Raw genomic sequence first — 18,832 nt, 5'->3', positions numbered from 1 at the left:
AGTATAGGTGGTCTGAGACTGTGCTAAATGGATGATGCAATGGTTGACTGCTTCTCAAGGAATTGATAGGAGTCACCAATCTTGCTCCAGCAGGCACACAACAGAAGTAATTTCTCTAGCAAGCAGTTCAGAGGGGCAAGGTTTTCACTGCTCACCGGCAGAGAGGAAGCAGGACTGCCTGACTGCAGCGGTGACTAGGAACTCAACATTGTAGTTAATTCAGAGAAACAGCTCCCCTTACCTAAGGGGTTCTGGGCACTGGAATGCACAGCAATTTTCAAAGACTTCAGGGAGGAGGGTAGGATGCATGCAGCCAGGCTCAGGCTGAAAGTTATTGACCTCTGCTTGTTGCTATTAACTCAGGGAGTACCCATTGTGGCTCTGTGGGTTAAGAGCCCATCTGGTATCCATGAGGATGTGGGTTTGATCCCTGCCCTTGCTCAGTGGATTAAGGATCTGGTGTTGCTTTGCTGCAAGAACGCCGTGGCGTAGGTCACACATGCTGCTTAGATTCATTGTTGCTGTGGTCGTGGTGTAGGTCCGAAGCTGAAGCTCCAATTTGACCCCTAGCCTGGGAACTTCCATATACTGCAGGTGTGGCCCTAAAAAGAAAAACAAAACAAAACGAAAAGGTAAAATGTGACTCATGACCCTTCTTCACCAACCTCTTTTGTCAACATAAACCTAAAAGGTAGAACTGGAATCTGGAACCTGGGACAGAATTGAGAACTCCCCCTCCATTGACTGTGGACAAGTTAACACATAAATAAAGGCTATGATCCATCATGGATGGATGGATGGATGGATGGATGGCTAACCAGGTTATACCCTGGTTTGGATATAACGAAACCAATGAGGGGTTTTGTATGAAATGAAGCAGCACTGGATTGGGAGCCAGAGAGGCTGCTTCCCATGATGTTCTTCCCCTCATTCACTGTGTTTGTGTAAACTTTCTAGCCTGAGGTTTCATCTGTAAGATGAGGGGTTTGGAGCAGAAGACTCAAAAGTCTCCTTCAGGTACAAACCTTCTAGGATTCAAGTCTAGAAAAGTAAGCTCTGTCTGCAAACTTCCAGCCTATAACTGCTGCAGGAGAGCTTTCCAAATTGTAGTTGCTTCTGGGGAAATGGCAGATTTGTTACCTACAGGATTTGTGCCCGAGATTGGTTTAAACCAGCTAATTTCTAAATTATTTCTAGTTATAATAGACCCTCTAAGTCCATATTACTTGAGAAGAGTTTATAGAGTATTAATTAACCAGGGGCTTAGAGGTCCAAACATCTTTTTATTTTTTTATTTATGTATATATGTAGTTTTTCTTTTTAGGGCCATACCTGCAGCATAAAGTTCCCAGGCTAGGGGTCAAATTGGGGCTGCAGCTGCTGGCCTACACCACAACCACAGTAACGCCAAATTTGAGCTGTATTTGCGATCTATGCCACAACGCTGGATCCTTGACCCACTGAGTGAGGTAAGGGAGAGAACCCACATCCTCATGGGCACTAGTTGTGTTCTTAACTCACTGAGCCACAATGGGAACTCCAAATACCTTATTTTTAAGTGTTATTTCCAAGATTGGTCACAATCCATTCATATGCAACCAATACCTAGAGAGCCTCTGGTGTGCATATGCCAGCACTAAGGCACAAGGAGAGACAGGCTGCTTAGAGTCTGTGTGGTGAGCGAGTACAGCCCAAAGCCCAACATACTCTACCAGAGGAATGTGCAAGGTGCTATGGGTCCAATTTGCTGGGTATCTCTTGAGCTGCACCCCACAGGCTTGCAAGGTCTGCCCTTGCCCAGGTTTGAGACCACCAAAGAAAGAACCTGGAGTCAGCAACAGGGACATCAGTGGTTTAATGGATGGGAAGACCTCTACATCTGAAGTTAGGTCCTGGAGTGACACCCCACTGTGTGAAGTGGAGAGCAGACTGGACAGGGTGGCAGTTTTCCCTGAAGTGGGGTAGGGGAAGGGGAGATTCCACCTTAGAGGGGAACCAATGTCAGGTTGGCTCATTGGTTACCAGGGACACTAGCAGAGGGCACCCCCCTCCCCAACACTGCCCATTTGATAAGCACCATCACTACCTGGGGCCTGGGGGCAAGGATGTAGGAATGTCAAGTGAGTAGGATGTAGGTGAAGTAGGCACTGGTCAAGCAAGGGATGTACAAAGAGCAAAAGAACAGCCACCTTGAGTGGCCTGACCATATAGCATCCCAGTGGGAATGTGCCATGAAAGATGGCATGTTTGGGGTTGGGGCCTGGAGGAGTAGCTGGGTCTGGAAGAGGCTTGTTCTTTGCAGCAAATGTCAAGCGCAAGCCCATCAGGCAAGTGGCCCATACTGTTTGCTGGTTGAATGTCCGGATGCATATAGATTACAAAGTGTTGGGTAACTGAGAGCCATGTCTACAGCATTTCTGGGATATTTCTGTAAACAGAATTCATGGCCAGTAGGGATTGTGTTTTTGTTGCCATCATTTTTGTCAGAAACTCTGTGGACATATGGGCAGGAATCTCAAATTTGTTTGAATTTAAGGAAATGCATTTATTTTTTTTACCCCCGAACCCAAGGCATGAGGACGATCCCAGGCTAGGGATCAAACCAGCGCCACAGAGCAACATGAGCCATGGTAGTGGCAATATCAGATCCTTAACCTGCTGAGCCACCAGGGATCTCCAGAAAATTCTTATTTCCATACCTCAAAAGACAATTTTTTAAGAGTATGTCTCTCTCCTTCCACTTTAGCAGAAGCTTGTGGAAAAAAGAATGGAATAAAGTTACTCAAATAATATTTACTTTAGTACATTTTGAAGTTAAAATTCTCTATGGTAGTTCCTGCTGTGGTGCAATGGGATCAGTTGCATCTTGGGAGCGTTGGGACGCAGGTTCGATCCCGAGACTGGCACAGTGCATTCCTGCAGCTGCAGCTTCTGTAGCAAATGAGGCTCAGATTTGATCCCTGGCCTGGGAACTCCATATACTAGGGAGCAGCTAAAAAATAAAACAAAAACAAAAAAACTCCCTATGTAATTGAATGAGGAACCAGCGAAGGCATGAGGCATATTGTCTGTTTAGTCAATATGACCATTCTGTACCTTGAAACTAAATTTAGGAAGTTATTACCATACCAGTTTCTTATGCCTTGACAGCACACTAGATCAATATTATTCCTTGGACATATCTGAAAGGTGAGACTAGGCCAAGAAAAAAAATGTTTCTAAGAATAAGTTTGAGGGAATTTGATATCTGACTAAGAAATATATGAATGTCTTTAATTTCCCTATTTCTTTCTCTTTTTTTTTCCTTTCAGGGCCACACCTGAGGCACATGGAAGTTCCCAGGGTAGGGGCTGAATCAGAGCCACAGCTGCCAGCCTACACTACAGCTCACAGCAACGCCAGATCCCTGACCCACTGAGCCAGGCCAGGGATCAAACCTGAATCCTTACAGATACTAGCCAGATTCATTGTTGCTGTGCCACAATGGGAACTCCAATTTCCCTATTTCTTTTTGTCCTTAAGTAATAGGCCTATTTGCTTTATGCATTTACTCTGGACTTTTCATTTCAACTTGCAGTGTTTATAGAGCAGTTTATAAGCATCACTAACGAAACAGGACTTAGTGGAAAAACTGCAGAAACAGGAAGTTGTGATTTCCCTAAGCTTTGGCTTTATTCTTCTATTTAAAGAAAAAGCAGAGGTAATGTTGTGTGGGAAAGTTTTAGGGTATAAGTAGCACATTCAAGGAACTGAAAAAAACTAGGGTGACTAGTAAATGAGAAGCAGCGAGATGGATAAACTGGAAGAGGTGAGCTCCAAGTGATTGTCAGCTCGGGTGCATTAAACATGTTTTTCCATGAAAATATCTATTCCAACAGAGACCCCACCATCACCAAATAAAACTAGGAAAGGCAGGAATATGGATGGTTCAGCATTGCAGGTAGCTTTCTCTTCTCCTCTTAAGTCCACAGACTGTGGATGAGTTGTGCCCTTGTTATAGCACAGCTTGGTGGGCAGTGGGTGAGCAGAAGTGTGCCTGGCACACAGCTTTACACGTACACAGAGAACAACACCCGCACCTGTGCAACCCCGAACCCCACCCCACCCCTGTGCTGCCAGGGGCTACCGTGTTCTTTCCAGACCACAGGAGATGGGGGTCCATAGCTGTGCACTTGACACACCCTTTCACATGTACTCCTTTCAGCAAACCAGATGGGGAACACTATCATTATCTCCATTTTATTTTTAAAAATTTTTATATATATATTTTTTGTCTTTTTAGGGCTGTACCCACGGCATATGGAGGTCCACAGGCTAGGGGTTTAATCGGAGCTGTAGCTGCCAGTCTATGCCACAGCCACAGCAATGCAGGGATCCGAGCTGCATCTGCAGCCTACACCACAGCTCATGGTAACTCCGGATCCCTAACCCACTGAGCAAGGCCAGGGATTGAACCTGCAACCTCATGGTTCCTAGTCAGATTCGCACTGAGCCACGACAGGAACTCCTAAAGTATATTCTTAACTAGCATTGGATTAAGAGGTAAGTGGACTTGGTTAAGGTTCTGGGGCTCCAAGCACTTGGAAGAATTAGGAAATATTTTGTAGCTATCAGATGTTCAGAAGAGTAAACCCAATAGGTTTTGACAAAATGTTTTTGAGGAAGGCATTGTAAATATATCCATGTAGGCTTGTTCAATCTTTATCGAGGAATTAATGCATGACCTAGTTAGAAAATGAATGACATTTAAAATAATTTTCTTAGAGTATAGTTGATTGACAATGTGGTATTAGTTTCCGGTCTACAGCAAAGTGAAGTAGTTGTACATATACATATATCCATTCTTTTTTCCATATAGGTTATTACAGAACATTGAGTAGACGTCCCTGTGCTATACAGTAGGTTCTTGTTAATTATGTGTGTTATATATAGTAGTGCGTATGGGTTAAACCCATTCTCCCAATTTATCCCCCCCCCCCACGGTTTCCCCTTTGTTAACCATAAGTTTGATTTCAAAATCTATGAGTTCATTTTTGTTTTATAAATGAGTTCTTTGGTATCATTTTTAAATTAAATTCCAGGTATAAGTGGTATCATAGGATATTTGTCCTTCTCTAATTTACTTCACTTAGTAGGATAATCTCTAAGTCCATCCTTGTTGCTGCAATAGCATTATTTCATTTTTTTAATGGCTGAGTAATATTCTATTGTATATATGTACTACATCTTCTTCTTTTTTTTTTTTTTTTTTAATTTTCTAGGGCCGCACCCGTGGCATATGGAGGTTTCCAGGCTAGGAGTCGAATTGGAGCTGCAGCTGCCGGCCTATGCCAGAGCCACAGCAACACGGGATCCGAGCTGCATCTGCGACCTACACCACAGCTCATGGCAATGCCAGATCCTTAACCCACTGAGCGACGCCAGGGATTGAACCCACAACCTCATGGTTCCTAGTTGGATTCGTTAACCACTGAGCCACGATGGGAACTCCTGTACTACATCTTCTTTATTTATTCCTCTGTTGATGGACATTTAGGTTGCTTCTATGTCTTGGCTATTGTAAATAGAGCTGCAATGAATACTGGGGTGCCTGTATCACATTTTCAACTTATTTATGACTTTCAGCATATACAATAAAATCTTATTTTGAACATAAAGTTGTTCACATATTATAAAGCCAGTATCTCTAAGACCCTACCAAATAAACTGTTGACTGAGTATCTGAAGACTAGAGGTCAGATACAGTGAATTTTCAGCCTCCCACAAGGAATGCCCCCTCTGCTTTTTTCTATCTCAGCTTTATCCACTGTGTTTGTCTGGTCATCTTTCCTTCATTTCCAAGGCGTGAGCCCAAATGTTGTTGTAACTTTTCCTCTTTTATCAGGCATACTTTATTTTGTTCAACTGCGGGCAACCTCTTGCTTCTTCCTCTGTCTTCCAATTCCTGTCCATTTATCACAAAAATATCATCAATCCACTTTAAGCAAAAACACAGCCTTTATTTTGATTAATGAGCGGACAATTAGACCTGGTGACTGACAGTCTTTTGCCAAACTTGAAGGCATGAAGACACTAAAAAATAGAACTGATTGTCAAGTAATTGTGGCACAGCAAGGAATTCCCTTATATGGCTACAGGTGGGTTTTTGAGCTGACATGACTCCACTCCAGGTAATGTATGGAAGGCAGGGAGGGAGCCAGTGGTTTCTTTGCCTCCATGACCTCATGCACTTATGCTCTATGTGTGCTGCATAAGCTACCAAACTGGAGGCTGGCCTCCATGAGGAACCAGTGAGAAATTGGAGAGCTATCTTATATCCTATGGCAAATCTTTTGCTCATCAGCCTGTCTAGTTGAGGGGGTCCAGAGTTGTCATTTTTTTTTTTTTAGCAGACTACAAATCTGTGTCATCTTGTGTTTGGATTGGCTCAATTTGAAATCTCCCATTAGGGTCTTCTTTTCCCCTCTGTATTTTTAAAAATTATAGTTGATTTACAATGCTGTGTCAATTTCTGCTGTACAGCAAAATACATTCCTTTTCTTATATTATCTTCCCTCAAGTTCTATCCCAGGAGATTGGATACAGTTCTCTGTGCTATATAATGCAGGGCCTCACTGCTTATCTATCCTAAATGTAAGTTTGCATCTACTAATCTCAAACTTCCAGTCCATCCCACTCCTCCCTCCCTCCCCCTTGACAACCACAAGTCTCTTCTCTATGTCTGTGAGTCTGTTTGATTTGTCTGATAGGTTCATTTGTGCCATATTTTAGATTTCACATATAATCCCATTAGATTCTTTACAAAAATATCTACTTATCGGGAGTTCCCGTCATGGCGCAGTGGTTAACGAATCCGACTAGGAACCATGAGGTTGCAGGTTCGATGCCTGCCCTTGCTCAGTGGGCTAAAGATCCGGCATTGCCGTGAGCTGTGGTGTAGGTTGCAGACGCGGCTCGGATCCCGCGTTGCTGTGGCTCTGGCGGCTACAGCTCTGATTCGACCCCTAGCCTGGGAACCTCCATATGCCTTGGGAGCGGCCCAAGAAATAGCAACAACAACAACAACAAAAAGACAAAAAGACCAAAAAAAAAAAAAAATCTACTTATCTTTCATCTCTAATTAAATTGCTTCTCTCAAGCCCTGTATGTCCACATAAATAGTTGTTATTAAATTATTCTTTTAATTACCAGTTCAAAACTATTATTTCCCATTACAGACACTGTACAGATTTTCATTATCTTATAGATTAAAAAGGCATTTGGAGTTCCCATTGTGGTGCAGTGGTTAACGAATCCGACCAGGAACCATGAGATTGCGGGTTCAATCCCTGGCATCGCTCAGTGGGTTAAGGATCTGGCATTGCCGTGAGCTGTGGTGTAGGTTGCAGACGTGGCTCGGATCCCGCATTGCTGAGGCTGTGGTGTAGGCTGGCGGCTACAGCTCCGATTTGAGCCCTAGCCTGGGAACCTCCATATGCCACGGGAGCGGCCCTAGAAAAGGCAAAAAAAAAAAAAAGACAAAACAAACAAACAAATAAAAAGACATTTTAGAGATTTTCCTTGTGCAAAGGGTTAAGGATCTGGCATTGTCGCTGTAGTGGCTTGGGTCACTGTTGTGGAGAGGGTTCAATCTCTGGTCCAGGAAATTTCACATGCTGTGAGTGCCCCCCCCCCCAAAAAAAAAAAAGCATTTTAAATTATTTGATAAACCCTTGTTTACCAAATGTATCTCTTAGAAATGTGGTTAGACCAAAACCCATTTGTGAACTGGATAGAGCCTATTCAAGCTTTCAAAATTTAAATATAGGGTAAATGATGAAATGATATGGTCAATCAATGACATTTGGTTTGTCCACCAATATCAGCTGAACAAAGGCTTTCCACTGCATTTCAGGTTTACAGGTGACTTCCTGAATGGCCGGTGATGATGGTATTCAGTGCAGGGGGCTGAATGTCACAGTCTGTTTATCCACAAGTGCCCATTATGTGATAGAAGGAGCTTAAGATTTTCGCACTGCATTTAGGCCACAACAATGCTGTACTTGGGAAGGCACTATCTTTTACAGGAGACAGGCAGGTTTGAGGAATATGCCATGAGTCAAACACACAGTAGATGGGGGGGTAACACACAAGTAATTTTTTAACATTACAAAGCAATACATGCTTATTGTAGAAAGGTGAGAGGATACAGACTCAAGAAAAAGAAATAAAATTCCTTCAGAATTCCCTCAAGTAGATAATCGTGGCTCTGGTTTTACCGTATTTATTCTTTCTGTGTACCAGTTCACAAATGCATACATTTTTACTTATAAAAGTGAGCTCATACTGTCTTGAAATTTGCTTTTTTTCAGTTAGTGGTAGTCATGAACATCTTTAAGTCTTTTTCTGGAACATCAGTTTATATGGTACAAAAGAGTCCACTTTCTTTATCTACTATAAAATATTTAATAAATTTCCTTAACACTGGAAAGTTTTGAGTGAAGTGTCTGTGATAAATGTGATGCATATTCTTTGAGCAAATTCTTTCAACATTACATATATTTTCTTGGTTTAAGTTCCTAGAAGTGTAATTGCTAGGTTGAGGGCTATGAATATTTTAAATAGTTTTGCTGTATACAGGAATATTCCAGGAATATTATACTTAAGTCAATTCACACTCCCACCAGCAATGCACAGGCTTCATTTTTCCATAATCTATACTGTAGTGAAAGTACCATTAAATATATGTATAATATTAATATATAGTAAATATATTATATATACAATATACTATACTATTTTGCTATATTAATATATACTATATACCATGTAGGGTTACTAGATAACTAGTGAAGTCATTTTTTATTTTATTGTATATTTGGATTTCTCCTTTTTCTTAAACTTTGCTTTAATACTAAATATTAAAATAAGCCCCAAACAAGATAAAACTTTGGGATGTTGTGCTGTTATTACATCTCCTATAAAGGAAGAAGAAAAATATGATCTTCTCTGATGACATATTATTTAAGGAATGAAAAACAAATTAACTGGATGAGACACCTGGGCCCATGACGCTTGTCACCAGAGGACACATGGAGTCACCTGTTTCTGGTCCTCATTTTAGTGCTGCTAACATATGAGTCCCTGATAGGATTTAGACCAACATCTGATGGGCAAGGAATATAAAGGACAATTAATTCTAATTAACTGAAGTTCTAGACAGCAGATCTCTTTGCTGAATTTTGAATGACTATACCCAAGGGTCTGCTAGAGAGCTCCTCTTGGACTGTCTACAGTGTTTCTTTCTTTCTTTTTTTTTTTTTTTTTTTTCCCCTGCTTTTTGTCTTTTTAGGGCTGCACCCTCGGTATATGGGCATATGGAGGTTTCTAGGCTAGGGGTTGAATCTGACTTGAAAGCACCAGAGCTGAAGCCACTGGCTATACCACAGCCACAGCAACGCAGGATCTGAGCCTCGTTTTTCACCTACACCACAGCTCACGGTAACGCTGGATCCTTAACCCACTGAGTGAGGCCAGGGATTGAACCTGCGTCCTCAAGGATACTAGTAGGGTTCGTTAACTGCTGAGCCACAATGGGAACTCGGTCTATAGTGTTTCAAATCCAGCATGTTCCAAACTGAGCCAACCCCCTGCCCTCCTAAATGCCCCCTCCCTCCATCATTCTCATCTTCAGTTGGTAGCACAAAAAGCCACACAGCTTATCCATCGCCAAGATTAAAATTTTTTTTCCAAATACCTCTATTTTCTCTAATATTTCCCTCATTTAGGTCTTTACAATCTTATTCAATAAATATTTTTGAGCACCTACTATAGGTCATATCTTCTTTCTAAGTTTGGTAGTAGCCGCGGCAGGCAGGGATTAGAGGCAACTAGACAAAACTTTGATTTTGGGGGAAAACACTGGGGAGGTGGGCGTGTGAAACAGACAATAAGAGAGTAAGAAATCTGAAGGAGGAGTTCCTGTCGTGGTGCAGTGGTTAACGAATCTGACTAGGAGCCATGAGGTTGCGGGTTCGATCCCTGGCCTTGCTCAGTGGGTTAGGGATCCAGCGTTGCTGTGAGCTGTGGTGTAGGTTGCAGACACAGCTCGGATCCCGTGTTGCTGTGGCTCTGGTGTACGTCAGAGGCTACAGCTCCGATTCCACCCCTAGCCTGGGAACCTCCATATGCCGTGGGAGTGGCCCAAGAAATAGCAAAAAGACAAAAAAAAAAAAAAAGAAATCTGAAGGAGTTCCGTGGTGGGCTTAGTGGTAACAAACCCGACTAGTATCTGTGAGGATGCGGGTTCAATCCCTGGCCTCGTTCAGTGGGTTAAGGATCTGGCATTGCCATGAGCTGTAGTGTACATCACAGACACGGCTCAGATCCCACCTTGCTGTGGCTGTGGCTGTGGCCGGCAGCTTCAGCTCTGATTCGAAGCTAGCCTGGGAACTTCCGTATGCCATGGGTGAGGCACTAAAAAGACAAAATAAAAAAAAAAGAGTGAGATGATTGTTTTGAGGACATTTTCAGTTGCCTGCAGAGCTAACATTTAATCTAAAACTTGGAGAAGAGCCAGGCAGTTAGGATTCTGGATATAGCTTTCTAGACCGGGGATATGGAAAGGTTAGGTGGCAGGAGACTTCAACAAATTCAAAGCACATTAAGGTGGCCATGTGGGCTGGCATTGGGGAAAGGCACTGACAGAGTGAAATCAGGTCTGGAGGCCATAATAAAATAGTTTGAATCTTATGATCCTAACCATGATGAGGAGAGGTCCCTGATGGCTTAGCCGTTAAGGATCCAGCATTGTCGCTGCTGTGGCCCTGAAACTTTTGCATGCTGTGAGTGCAGCAAAAAAAAAAAAAAAAAAGATAAAAAGTTAGCAATACAGAATTGAAAAAAAAAAAACTAAAAATTGTGCTTCCTGCCAGATTCCTTCATGCATCTCTCATGTGTTCGTTTTACAGAAACCAAGTCTAAGATTCAGAAAAATGCCTTAGCAAGAGAAAAATACAGAAACTCTCATTAGTGGACCATACCAAAGCCTTGAACTTGAACCTTTACTAGAACATTGGTAAAGGAATATACATCTAATTATATCCAGTTAAAATAGTAACACATTTAAGGTGTATGTTGTGGTGTGTGCACTGGATGACGGGAAAAAATTAGGGATAATGCTTGTTACTTGCATGGTCTGGAGCCGACTCTTCTGCTTGGGGTGCCTTCCCTTCCACTTTAAGCAGCAGCCATAACACGAAACTTCTACTACGTGTCAGTTTTTGTTCCCCTTTCTGGTCCCCTCATTTTCATAATTCATCTCGAATACCTCTATTACCACATTTCCTTCAAGGCCACACTACGTACAGATCATAAAAAAAGCATATTCACACTGAGCTCCTTGAAGGGATCATGTGCATTTTTATAACCCAGAGCTGACACACAGCAGATACTCAGTGTTTGTTGAATGAACAAATGAAAGAAGAAGCCATCTACTTTCACCTTTTGAACTTCACAAAATCTTTGTAAACATTTAATGATGCCACATTCATTCTATAGTGTCATGGACTGAATGTTCCTGTCCCCTCTCCTCCCAATTCACATGTTGAAGCCCTAAACTCCTGAGTGTGGCTAAATTTGGAAACAGAGCCTCTGGGGAAGTAATAGGTTAGATGAGGTCACAAGTGTGGCACCATAAGCCAGTAGGACTACTGTCCTTACGAGAGACACCAGAGAGCAAGCCCTCCACATTCACGTGCACTGAGGCAAGGCCATGTGAGCGAGAAGGTGGCTTTCTCCGACCCCACCAAGTATTCACCAAACACCAACCCTGCCGGTGCCTTGATCTTAGCATCCAGCCTCCAGAACTGTGAGAAAGTAAATTTATTGTTTAAGCCATGCAGTCTGTGGTATTGTGTTAGAGCAGCCCAACCAGACTAATACTTACATGAAGAACAATAGATTTTCTCTTTCATATCTGATTTCTCCAAAGGAGACTCAGATGTAAAGTGACCTTTGACATATCTCAGAGATGCTTCTTTCCCCTTTTAAGAGATTTTTTTTCTCCTTTAATTTTTTTTTCCTTGCCAGCAATATGTATGACATCATCCCAGGAAAAAAAAACTTTTTTCCTCCTTAAGCTTACAACCGAAAACCCAAATTTAAGATAGCTTGTATCTTGGTACAATGAAAAAAATTACAATTTGGAGTGGTTTAACAAGTGACTGGAGTCTCTGGGCTTCCCTTACTCTTCCCTTACTCTTGTCACATCGAATGTTTGCAGGGTGGTTTTCATAATACCTCTGGATACCACCTGAGCTTAAAACAAGAGATAGGGGGAGAGGCTGGGTCAGTAGTACCTTCTTATAGGAAAAAAGCAAGAAATTTGCCAGAAGCTACCAGCAGACTTTCAGCTGTCCCACTGGCCATGAGTCACAGCCTCAAACCCAGCAGCAAGGGAAGCTGAGAAAACATTGTTTCTCCAATACCTACTTTGGAAGTGGCAAAGGAGAAGAGAAATGCAAATATCTGTCCAGTTAGCCAATGAAGGGTGTTTGCTGTATGGGGAGCTGAAGACTAGATGGGCAGATTAGTTCATTCTAGAAGAGTTTTCTGATTATGAGCTTAATCACCCTGAGGTGGGTTTTCCACTTCACACTGTAGCAAAGGACTTTAGGCACCGCCTGACTAATACTAATACCTTTTTGATTACAATTAGCTCCGCTGCAGACATTTCATGAGGGCATCTGAAGTCTCTACTTAGTCTTACCTGTAACTGAAACTCAACCTTTCATCTGTTGAACTATAATGGCTATATGTTTTCTATTGTTGTTTGTTATGTGTGGAGATGATAATAGTGTTCTACTTTCCTGCCAATGATAAATATTAGAAGTGGCAAGCGAGGTCTTTCTAATTTGAGGCGATGGTTAAAAGCATAATTTGAGTTTATTAATATTGTGCTCTGGCCAAGAACCTACCCATAACTTACCACTAGACATCATTTCTAAATCTGATTCTGATACCAAGGGCTATCTCTTAATTTGTAGAATTACTGGCATCACTTAGTTGTGCAATAACTGTGTTAGTATGGGCTATGCACGTTCTTACCTAATGCAGTCTAAAATATCATTCAAGAGACTTTATCAGAACAAAAAATATGTTCTAGGTGAAGAACTTAAATAGGCAAGAAATTGGAATTAAGAGAAAATAAGATAGAAAAATAAAGAAACATTTACTACACAAAAACATAATTCATAAACTTCTATATAATAGCTAGAGGTGAACTACGATTTGCTTAGAGCGTCCCAGAAAAACAAAACAGAGAGACAGTAATACAGTCTTTAGGATAAAAAAAAATCAAATGTTTAGGATTAGCACAGGTTTTACTGGAACTGAGACCTGAGAATTTCCTCCCATGAATTCTCATAAAGGGTACACAATGAGGTAGAGAAGGCATCAGTGTTAAACACACACATATGTCACTTGTGATGGAACATGATGGAGGATAATGTGAGAAAAAGACTGTCTATATATATATATATGACTGGGTCACTGTGCTATACAGCAGAAATTTACAGAACATTGTAAATCAACTATAATTTAAAAAAATGTATTGAAAATACAAGTTTTGATGACTGTTTTTGCTAGTGGAAGCCAATAACATAGAAGTGCAAGGCAGTAAAACTAATCCTATGAAGCATCAAAATGGGGATCAAATATGTAGCTCTCTGAAAATCTCTCGGAAGACAAATTTTAGTTTCCATTCTTTACCAGTTGGGAACACAAACTTTTTTTTTTTTTTTAGGACTGCACATGTGGCATATGGAAGTTCCCAGGCTAGGGGTCCAATCAGAGCTGTAGTTATGATTAACATCATCCAAAACCTCTATTCTATAAGTAATAAAAATCCATTTCAAAGCCAGACTAATTATTCTTAGACTTCAGGCCACTGTTCCTTTCTAATCTCATAGACCAATGGACCAGACTACAAGATTCACCTGATGACCCTGGTTTTCCAAATAAATGTGCTTTAAATGGCTAATCCAAATATAATAGATAGAATCCATTTAAAAATGCTAAATTTTATGGTTGTACTGCTTATACATGGACTTCGTTTTCAAAAGCTTAAATTAAAAGATTATTCACAAAATACTTTCTGTTTATGTTCAAATTCTTTATTAACATTAGGTACATTTGAAGTGCACTGCACCTATTTACAAAGACTTAAAATGATCAGAAATATAAAGTGTAAACTTAAAGAGAAAATCACAGACTCATTCCGTTCTGTGAAATGCAGCAGTTAACTATAATTAAATTTACAATAATTTTAAGGGATAGGAAGAGGAACTTAGAAACTGAAGGGGAAAAATGGTATTCAAGATCTGAACAACACAGCTATTGTTGTATTGAAAAAATAATTTATTAAATGAATATAACACTGGGAATAAAATGCATTATAAAAGTAAAAAAAAGTAAATTCTAAATATAAATAATAGTAGTTTCCCTAATTAACAAGTTGTTCTTCACACATTCAAAGTTTTAAATATAATCTTCTGACTTTTTTGGCCACCCCCTTGGGCATATGAAATTCCCAGGCCAGGGATCGAATTTGAGCTAGAGCTGCAACCTAGGCCACAGCGGTGGCAATGCCGATCTTTAACCCACTTCACTGGGCCATGGATCAAACCTGTGCCTCAGCAGCAACTACAGTCACCACAGAGACAATACCAGATCCCTAACCCACTGTGCCACAGCAGGAACTCCTGAAAGGCCAAATTTGGAAACTGTATGGTTCACTTTAAAACAGACATGCATGCAGCCCTATAATATCTGGTATTTAACAAAGATGATCTTGTTTTATCAGACTGAAAATGATATTAATTTAAATGATTGTTCTTTTAAAAACATTAAAGTCTAGAATAATATTTTGAAATGAACAAGTAGATCATTTTATTATATTCTTTCTGTCTGCCAGGATAGTAAACATATTTCTAATACAGTTTGTGGAAAATATTCTGAGATGGAGCATACCTGTACATTTTGATGAAGACTTTTAAAACTGTTGGTACTTTGGTAAAAAGTAGTCTCCTTTTTAGATCAAAGCTTAACAAAAGCCATAGTATCTATTAGTTTATGTCAGTAGAATTTTAACCACCATATCTTAATATGTATATCAAGATACTAAATTTTTAGATAGTGAAGAAAAAAACGGAGATTGTCATTTCACTTCTCTAATAAGTTCCCTTCAGTTTTTAGAAAGCACATGTAGTTCAGTATATCAACTGTGATTTCAAAATGCTAGCATGATTACAATGTTATTCATAGCAATATGCAAAACAGTAGAAACACAAATTAAACGAATAACTTCATACTATAAAAATGAAACAAGGCACTTTCAACAACTATATGCAAAGCTAAAATAAACATTTTTTTTTCATAAAGCAGACACACAGGCCCTAAAGAGACCTCTGTAAAAAGTGAAATAGTGAAGGCACTACATCTTTTTCCTAACTCCACTTACTAAAGAAATTCACCAATTAAAGTTGGCACAAAAGAGTTTAATTATCATAAAGTGCATCACTTGGTTAAATATATTATGAAAACCAGCATCAATACATTATAGCATCATATTCACATATACAGAAACAAAACTGCAATGCCAGGAACTGACATAGGAACTCTGCAGGATATATGGCTTTTTCTCTTTTTTTTTTTTTCATATAACTGCCTATTTGCTTAGAATCTATATTTTCAAAAGAGTATGCCTTGATTAGCAAAAAGAGGTAGTGTTCTGAAAAAGGCAAACCCACTGATTCTATAAATAGAGATTCAAGATAAAGGTTATGTGGAAATTAAACAAGTACAACATATAATACACTGGTATACTTATTATAGTATTTTGACATTAAACCAATTAGCTTTTAAAATCAAGGCTATTTTATCTCATTAGCTATGTTATTATAGCTCTTTCAAAGAGTTTTCTTTGGTACTAGAAAGTTTTCTTCTTTTAAATAGTAACATTCCAAATAAGCAGCTTTTATTTAGAGGTGATAAACATGTAAGTATTTAACACTCAATTCATCTTTATCAGTGATTTAAACCATTAATGAAAATGTATCATGTCAGAGACACAAAAAGTATACATCCAACCCAGATAACAACATGCAATTTGCAATTTATGTCCACTTAGTCAATATAACTGGTGATTTAAACAGACTTGCATATATACACATACACAAACAAGTGTGTACATCCACATTCGTCTGGGGCAATATACAGGCAAAACACCAAAATAATTTATGCACAGTATTTAAGGATGTGGGCCTTGAAGACAGAACTCCAGATTTTTTTAAGTGTATTAAACACAAAGATTGGCTAAAAGACAATTTAAAGCAACAGTGAATATATTTTTTACTCCAATAACTTAAAAAAAACTTTATGTAAACTTTATACATGTGCAATCTTGCCGTTTTCTGTAAATGCTTCAGTCTCTTTTTTTCTTTTTAAATATTTGCCACTCTACTCTAAATTTACAGAAACATAAAAAATGGAAGGAACCGCTTAAGATGCATTAGTCTTCCGCATTATATGCTACTTCTGCTACTTCTATGTCTGATACAGAATTATCAGGTTCACTAAAGCTTGAGCATTGCTTATTATCAGCTCTGCAAAAAAAAGAGAAACACAATGAAGAGACTGGATGCATATTATTTCACTTCACTATTACCTTTACAATTTTTCACCTCATGTAAAGAAGACTTAAATATTTAATGGAAAAACATTCAGTGAAAAAATATTTCAGTAGGAAGTTAATATTTTAAAGTTGTCACTGCCAAATAACACCTTTAGAGATGTATTTTTAACTCAGGTCCATTTTTCAACAAAAATCTAGTTTGTAATGACTTTTGCCAACATAAAATTTGTTTTCATAATTACAGCTTAACCATTATCACTAAAGTATTAATGGTGACCTTGGATTTATAAGTAATAAAAATTCTATGTGCTTTCAAATATACTGTCTTTTTCTCATTCTTATTAGATAGGCAGGGTGGCTGATTTTAGTCTTCCACTTTTTGCATGGAAAAGACTGACATTGAGAGTGATTAGAGACTTTGTCAAAGTTACAAAATTAATGAATTAACTGAGTCACAGCCTAGTTAATTCAGGCTTACTTTCAAAAGAAGAAATAAAATTTACAGCCTGCCTGTGAAAGATTGATTTTTAGGGACATCCTAGAATAGCTATAGTCTCCCTCTGTTTGCTCAGCAGATTCATGATAAAATGACACCGAGTTGATAAAAACTTACTCTGTAGAGTATTATGACTATTTCCTCCAATTATTTGGAAAATTATGCTATAAAAAGGCAAATATTATATACCTAGATTCTTTGTCCAAGACATCCTGATCAACCTCAAGTGCAGGGGACTCCACCTTTAGGATCTGTCCACCTTCTATTCCTGACACGAGTAGTGATCCTTCAGGTTCTAGAGATAATGTCCTAAAAGTAAGGTACAGCAAGAGGTTATTTTCTATGAACAAAACAGGTATATTTATTGTTGTCAGTGCGTGTGCGTGTAGCTGTGTAGCTTGAGTGGCCTTCAGTTATTCCTTTTTTTTTTTTTTTTTTTGGTCTTTTTGCCTTTTCTAAGGCTGCTTCCACAGCATATGGAGGTTCCCAAGCTAAGGGTCCAATCAGAGATGTACTCATACTCTTAATAAGCTGCTGACTCTGGGAGTCAACAGTAAAATCAGTACTTACGATTTTAAAGGACTTTTTTTTTTTTTTCCTTTGATGGCCACACATGTGACATACGGAAGTTTGCAGGCCATGGGTTGACCTGGAGCTGCAGCTGCTGGTCTACACCACAAGCCATAGCAACACAGGATCTGAGCTGTATCTGCAATCCATACCACACCTCACAGCAAAGCTGGAACTTAACCCACTGAACAAGGCTAGGGACTGAACCCCATTCTCATGGATACCAGCTGGATTTATTACTGATGAGCCACAAATGGGAACTCCTAAAAGGATTTTTAACATTAATTCAATACATGCTGATGTGAAGGCAGACTAGAAACTTAGTGTAGGAAAAGTTGGCATAAATGCCTAGAAACAAAGGTACTATTTAAATAGGTTAAAATAAATAATGATTATCTTGTTGAGCAGCTATAGGTCTACTTTTCCAGATGCTTTCTGGCCTTCAAATGTTCAGCCTCCTAAATAAGTAATCCAAAAGCAATTTTTCCAATCTACAAGGAAGTATACCAAGAGTCTAAGACTTTGGGAATCGGAAATTTCCTAAATTATATCAACCTTAGGGCATTTAGCCCAGAGTATCAGGCTGAATTAGTGAGACTAAAGATGCAGGCATCACAACATACCTGATTCTGTTTTCTAGAGAGTCTATATGAAGTTGTTTCTCATTGAGCAGTTTCTTCAATGATTCCAGCTCCTTTTGTTTTTCAAGTAGTTCTTTTTGAAAACGGTAGTTTGTTTCTTCTAAAGTTTCACAGAAAGCCTTAAAAACAAACAAACAACAAATAAAAAACACATACAGAAAAGGAATAAAATTATTTATGCAGTATCTTTCGCAAGAGTATAACCGAAGAGGAGTTCTTGTCATGGCTCAGCAGTTAATGAGCCTGACTAGTATCCGTGAGGACAAGGGTTTGATCCCTGGCCTCGATCAGTGGGTTCAGGATCTGGTGATGCCGTGACCTGTGGTGTCGGTCACAGACGCAGCTCAGATTTCCTCTTGCTGTGGCTGTGGTGTAGGCTGGCAGCTGGATCTCTGATTCGACCCCTAGCCTGGGAACCTCCATGTGCCTAGGGTATGGCCCTAAAAAAAAATA

General features: G+C 39.6%; 1 protein-coding gene across 2 annotated transcripts in view; it reads right to left on the bottom strand.

Moving 5' to 3' along the window:
• Positions 14,138–18,832, bottom strand: part of SNX16 (sorting nexin 16) — a 36,624-nt gene continuing 31,929 nt past the window's right edge. For both annotated transcript variants that reach the window (XM_001926702.5, XM_013988064.2), the window contains 3 exons: positions 18,362–18,498; positions 17,358–17,477; positions 14,138–16,643 (listed from right to left, as the gene is read on the bottom strand). In XM_001926702.5, the coding sequence (XP_001926737.1) occupies positions 16,550–16,643; positions 17,358–17,477; positions 18,362–18,498 (351 nt within the window). In that variant the 3' untranslated portion in view covers positions 14,138–16,549. The remainder of the gene's footprint in view (positions 16,644–17,357; positions 17,478–18,361; positions 18,499–18,832) is intronic.

This window comes from Sus scrofa, chromosome 4 (genome assembly GCF_000003025.6).
Source record: "Sus scrofa isolate TJ Tabasco breed Duroc chromosome 4, Sscrofa11.1, whole genome shotgun sequence".
Classification (NCBI taxonomy): domain Eukaryota; kingdom Metazoa; phylum Chordata; class Mammalia; order Artiodactyla; family Suidae; genus Sus; species Sus scrofa.
This window is presented reverse-complemented; position numbering and strand designations above follow the sequence as displayed.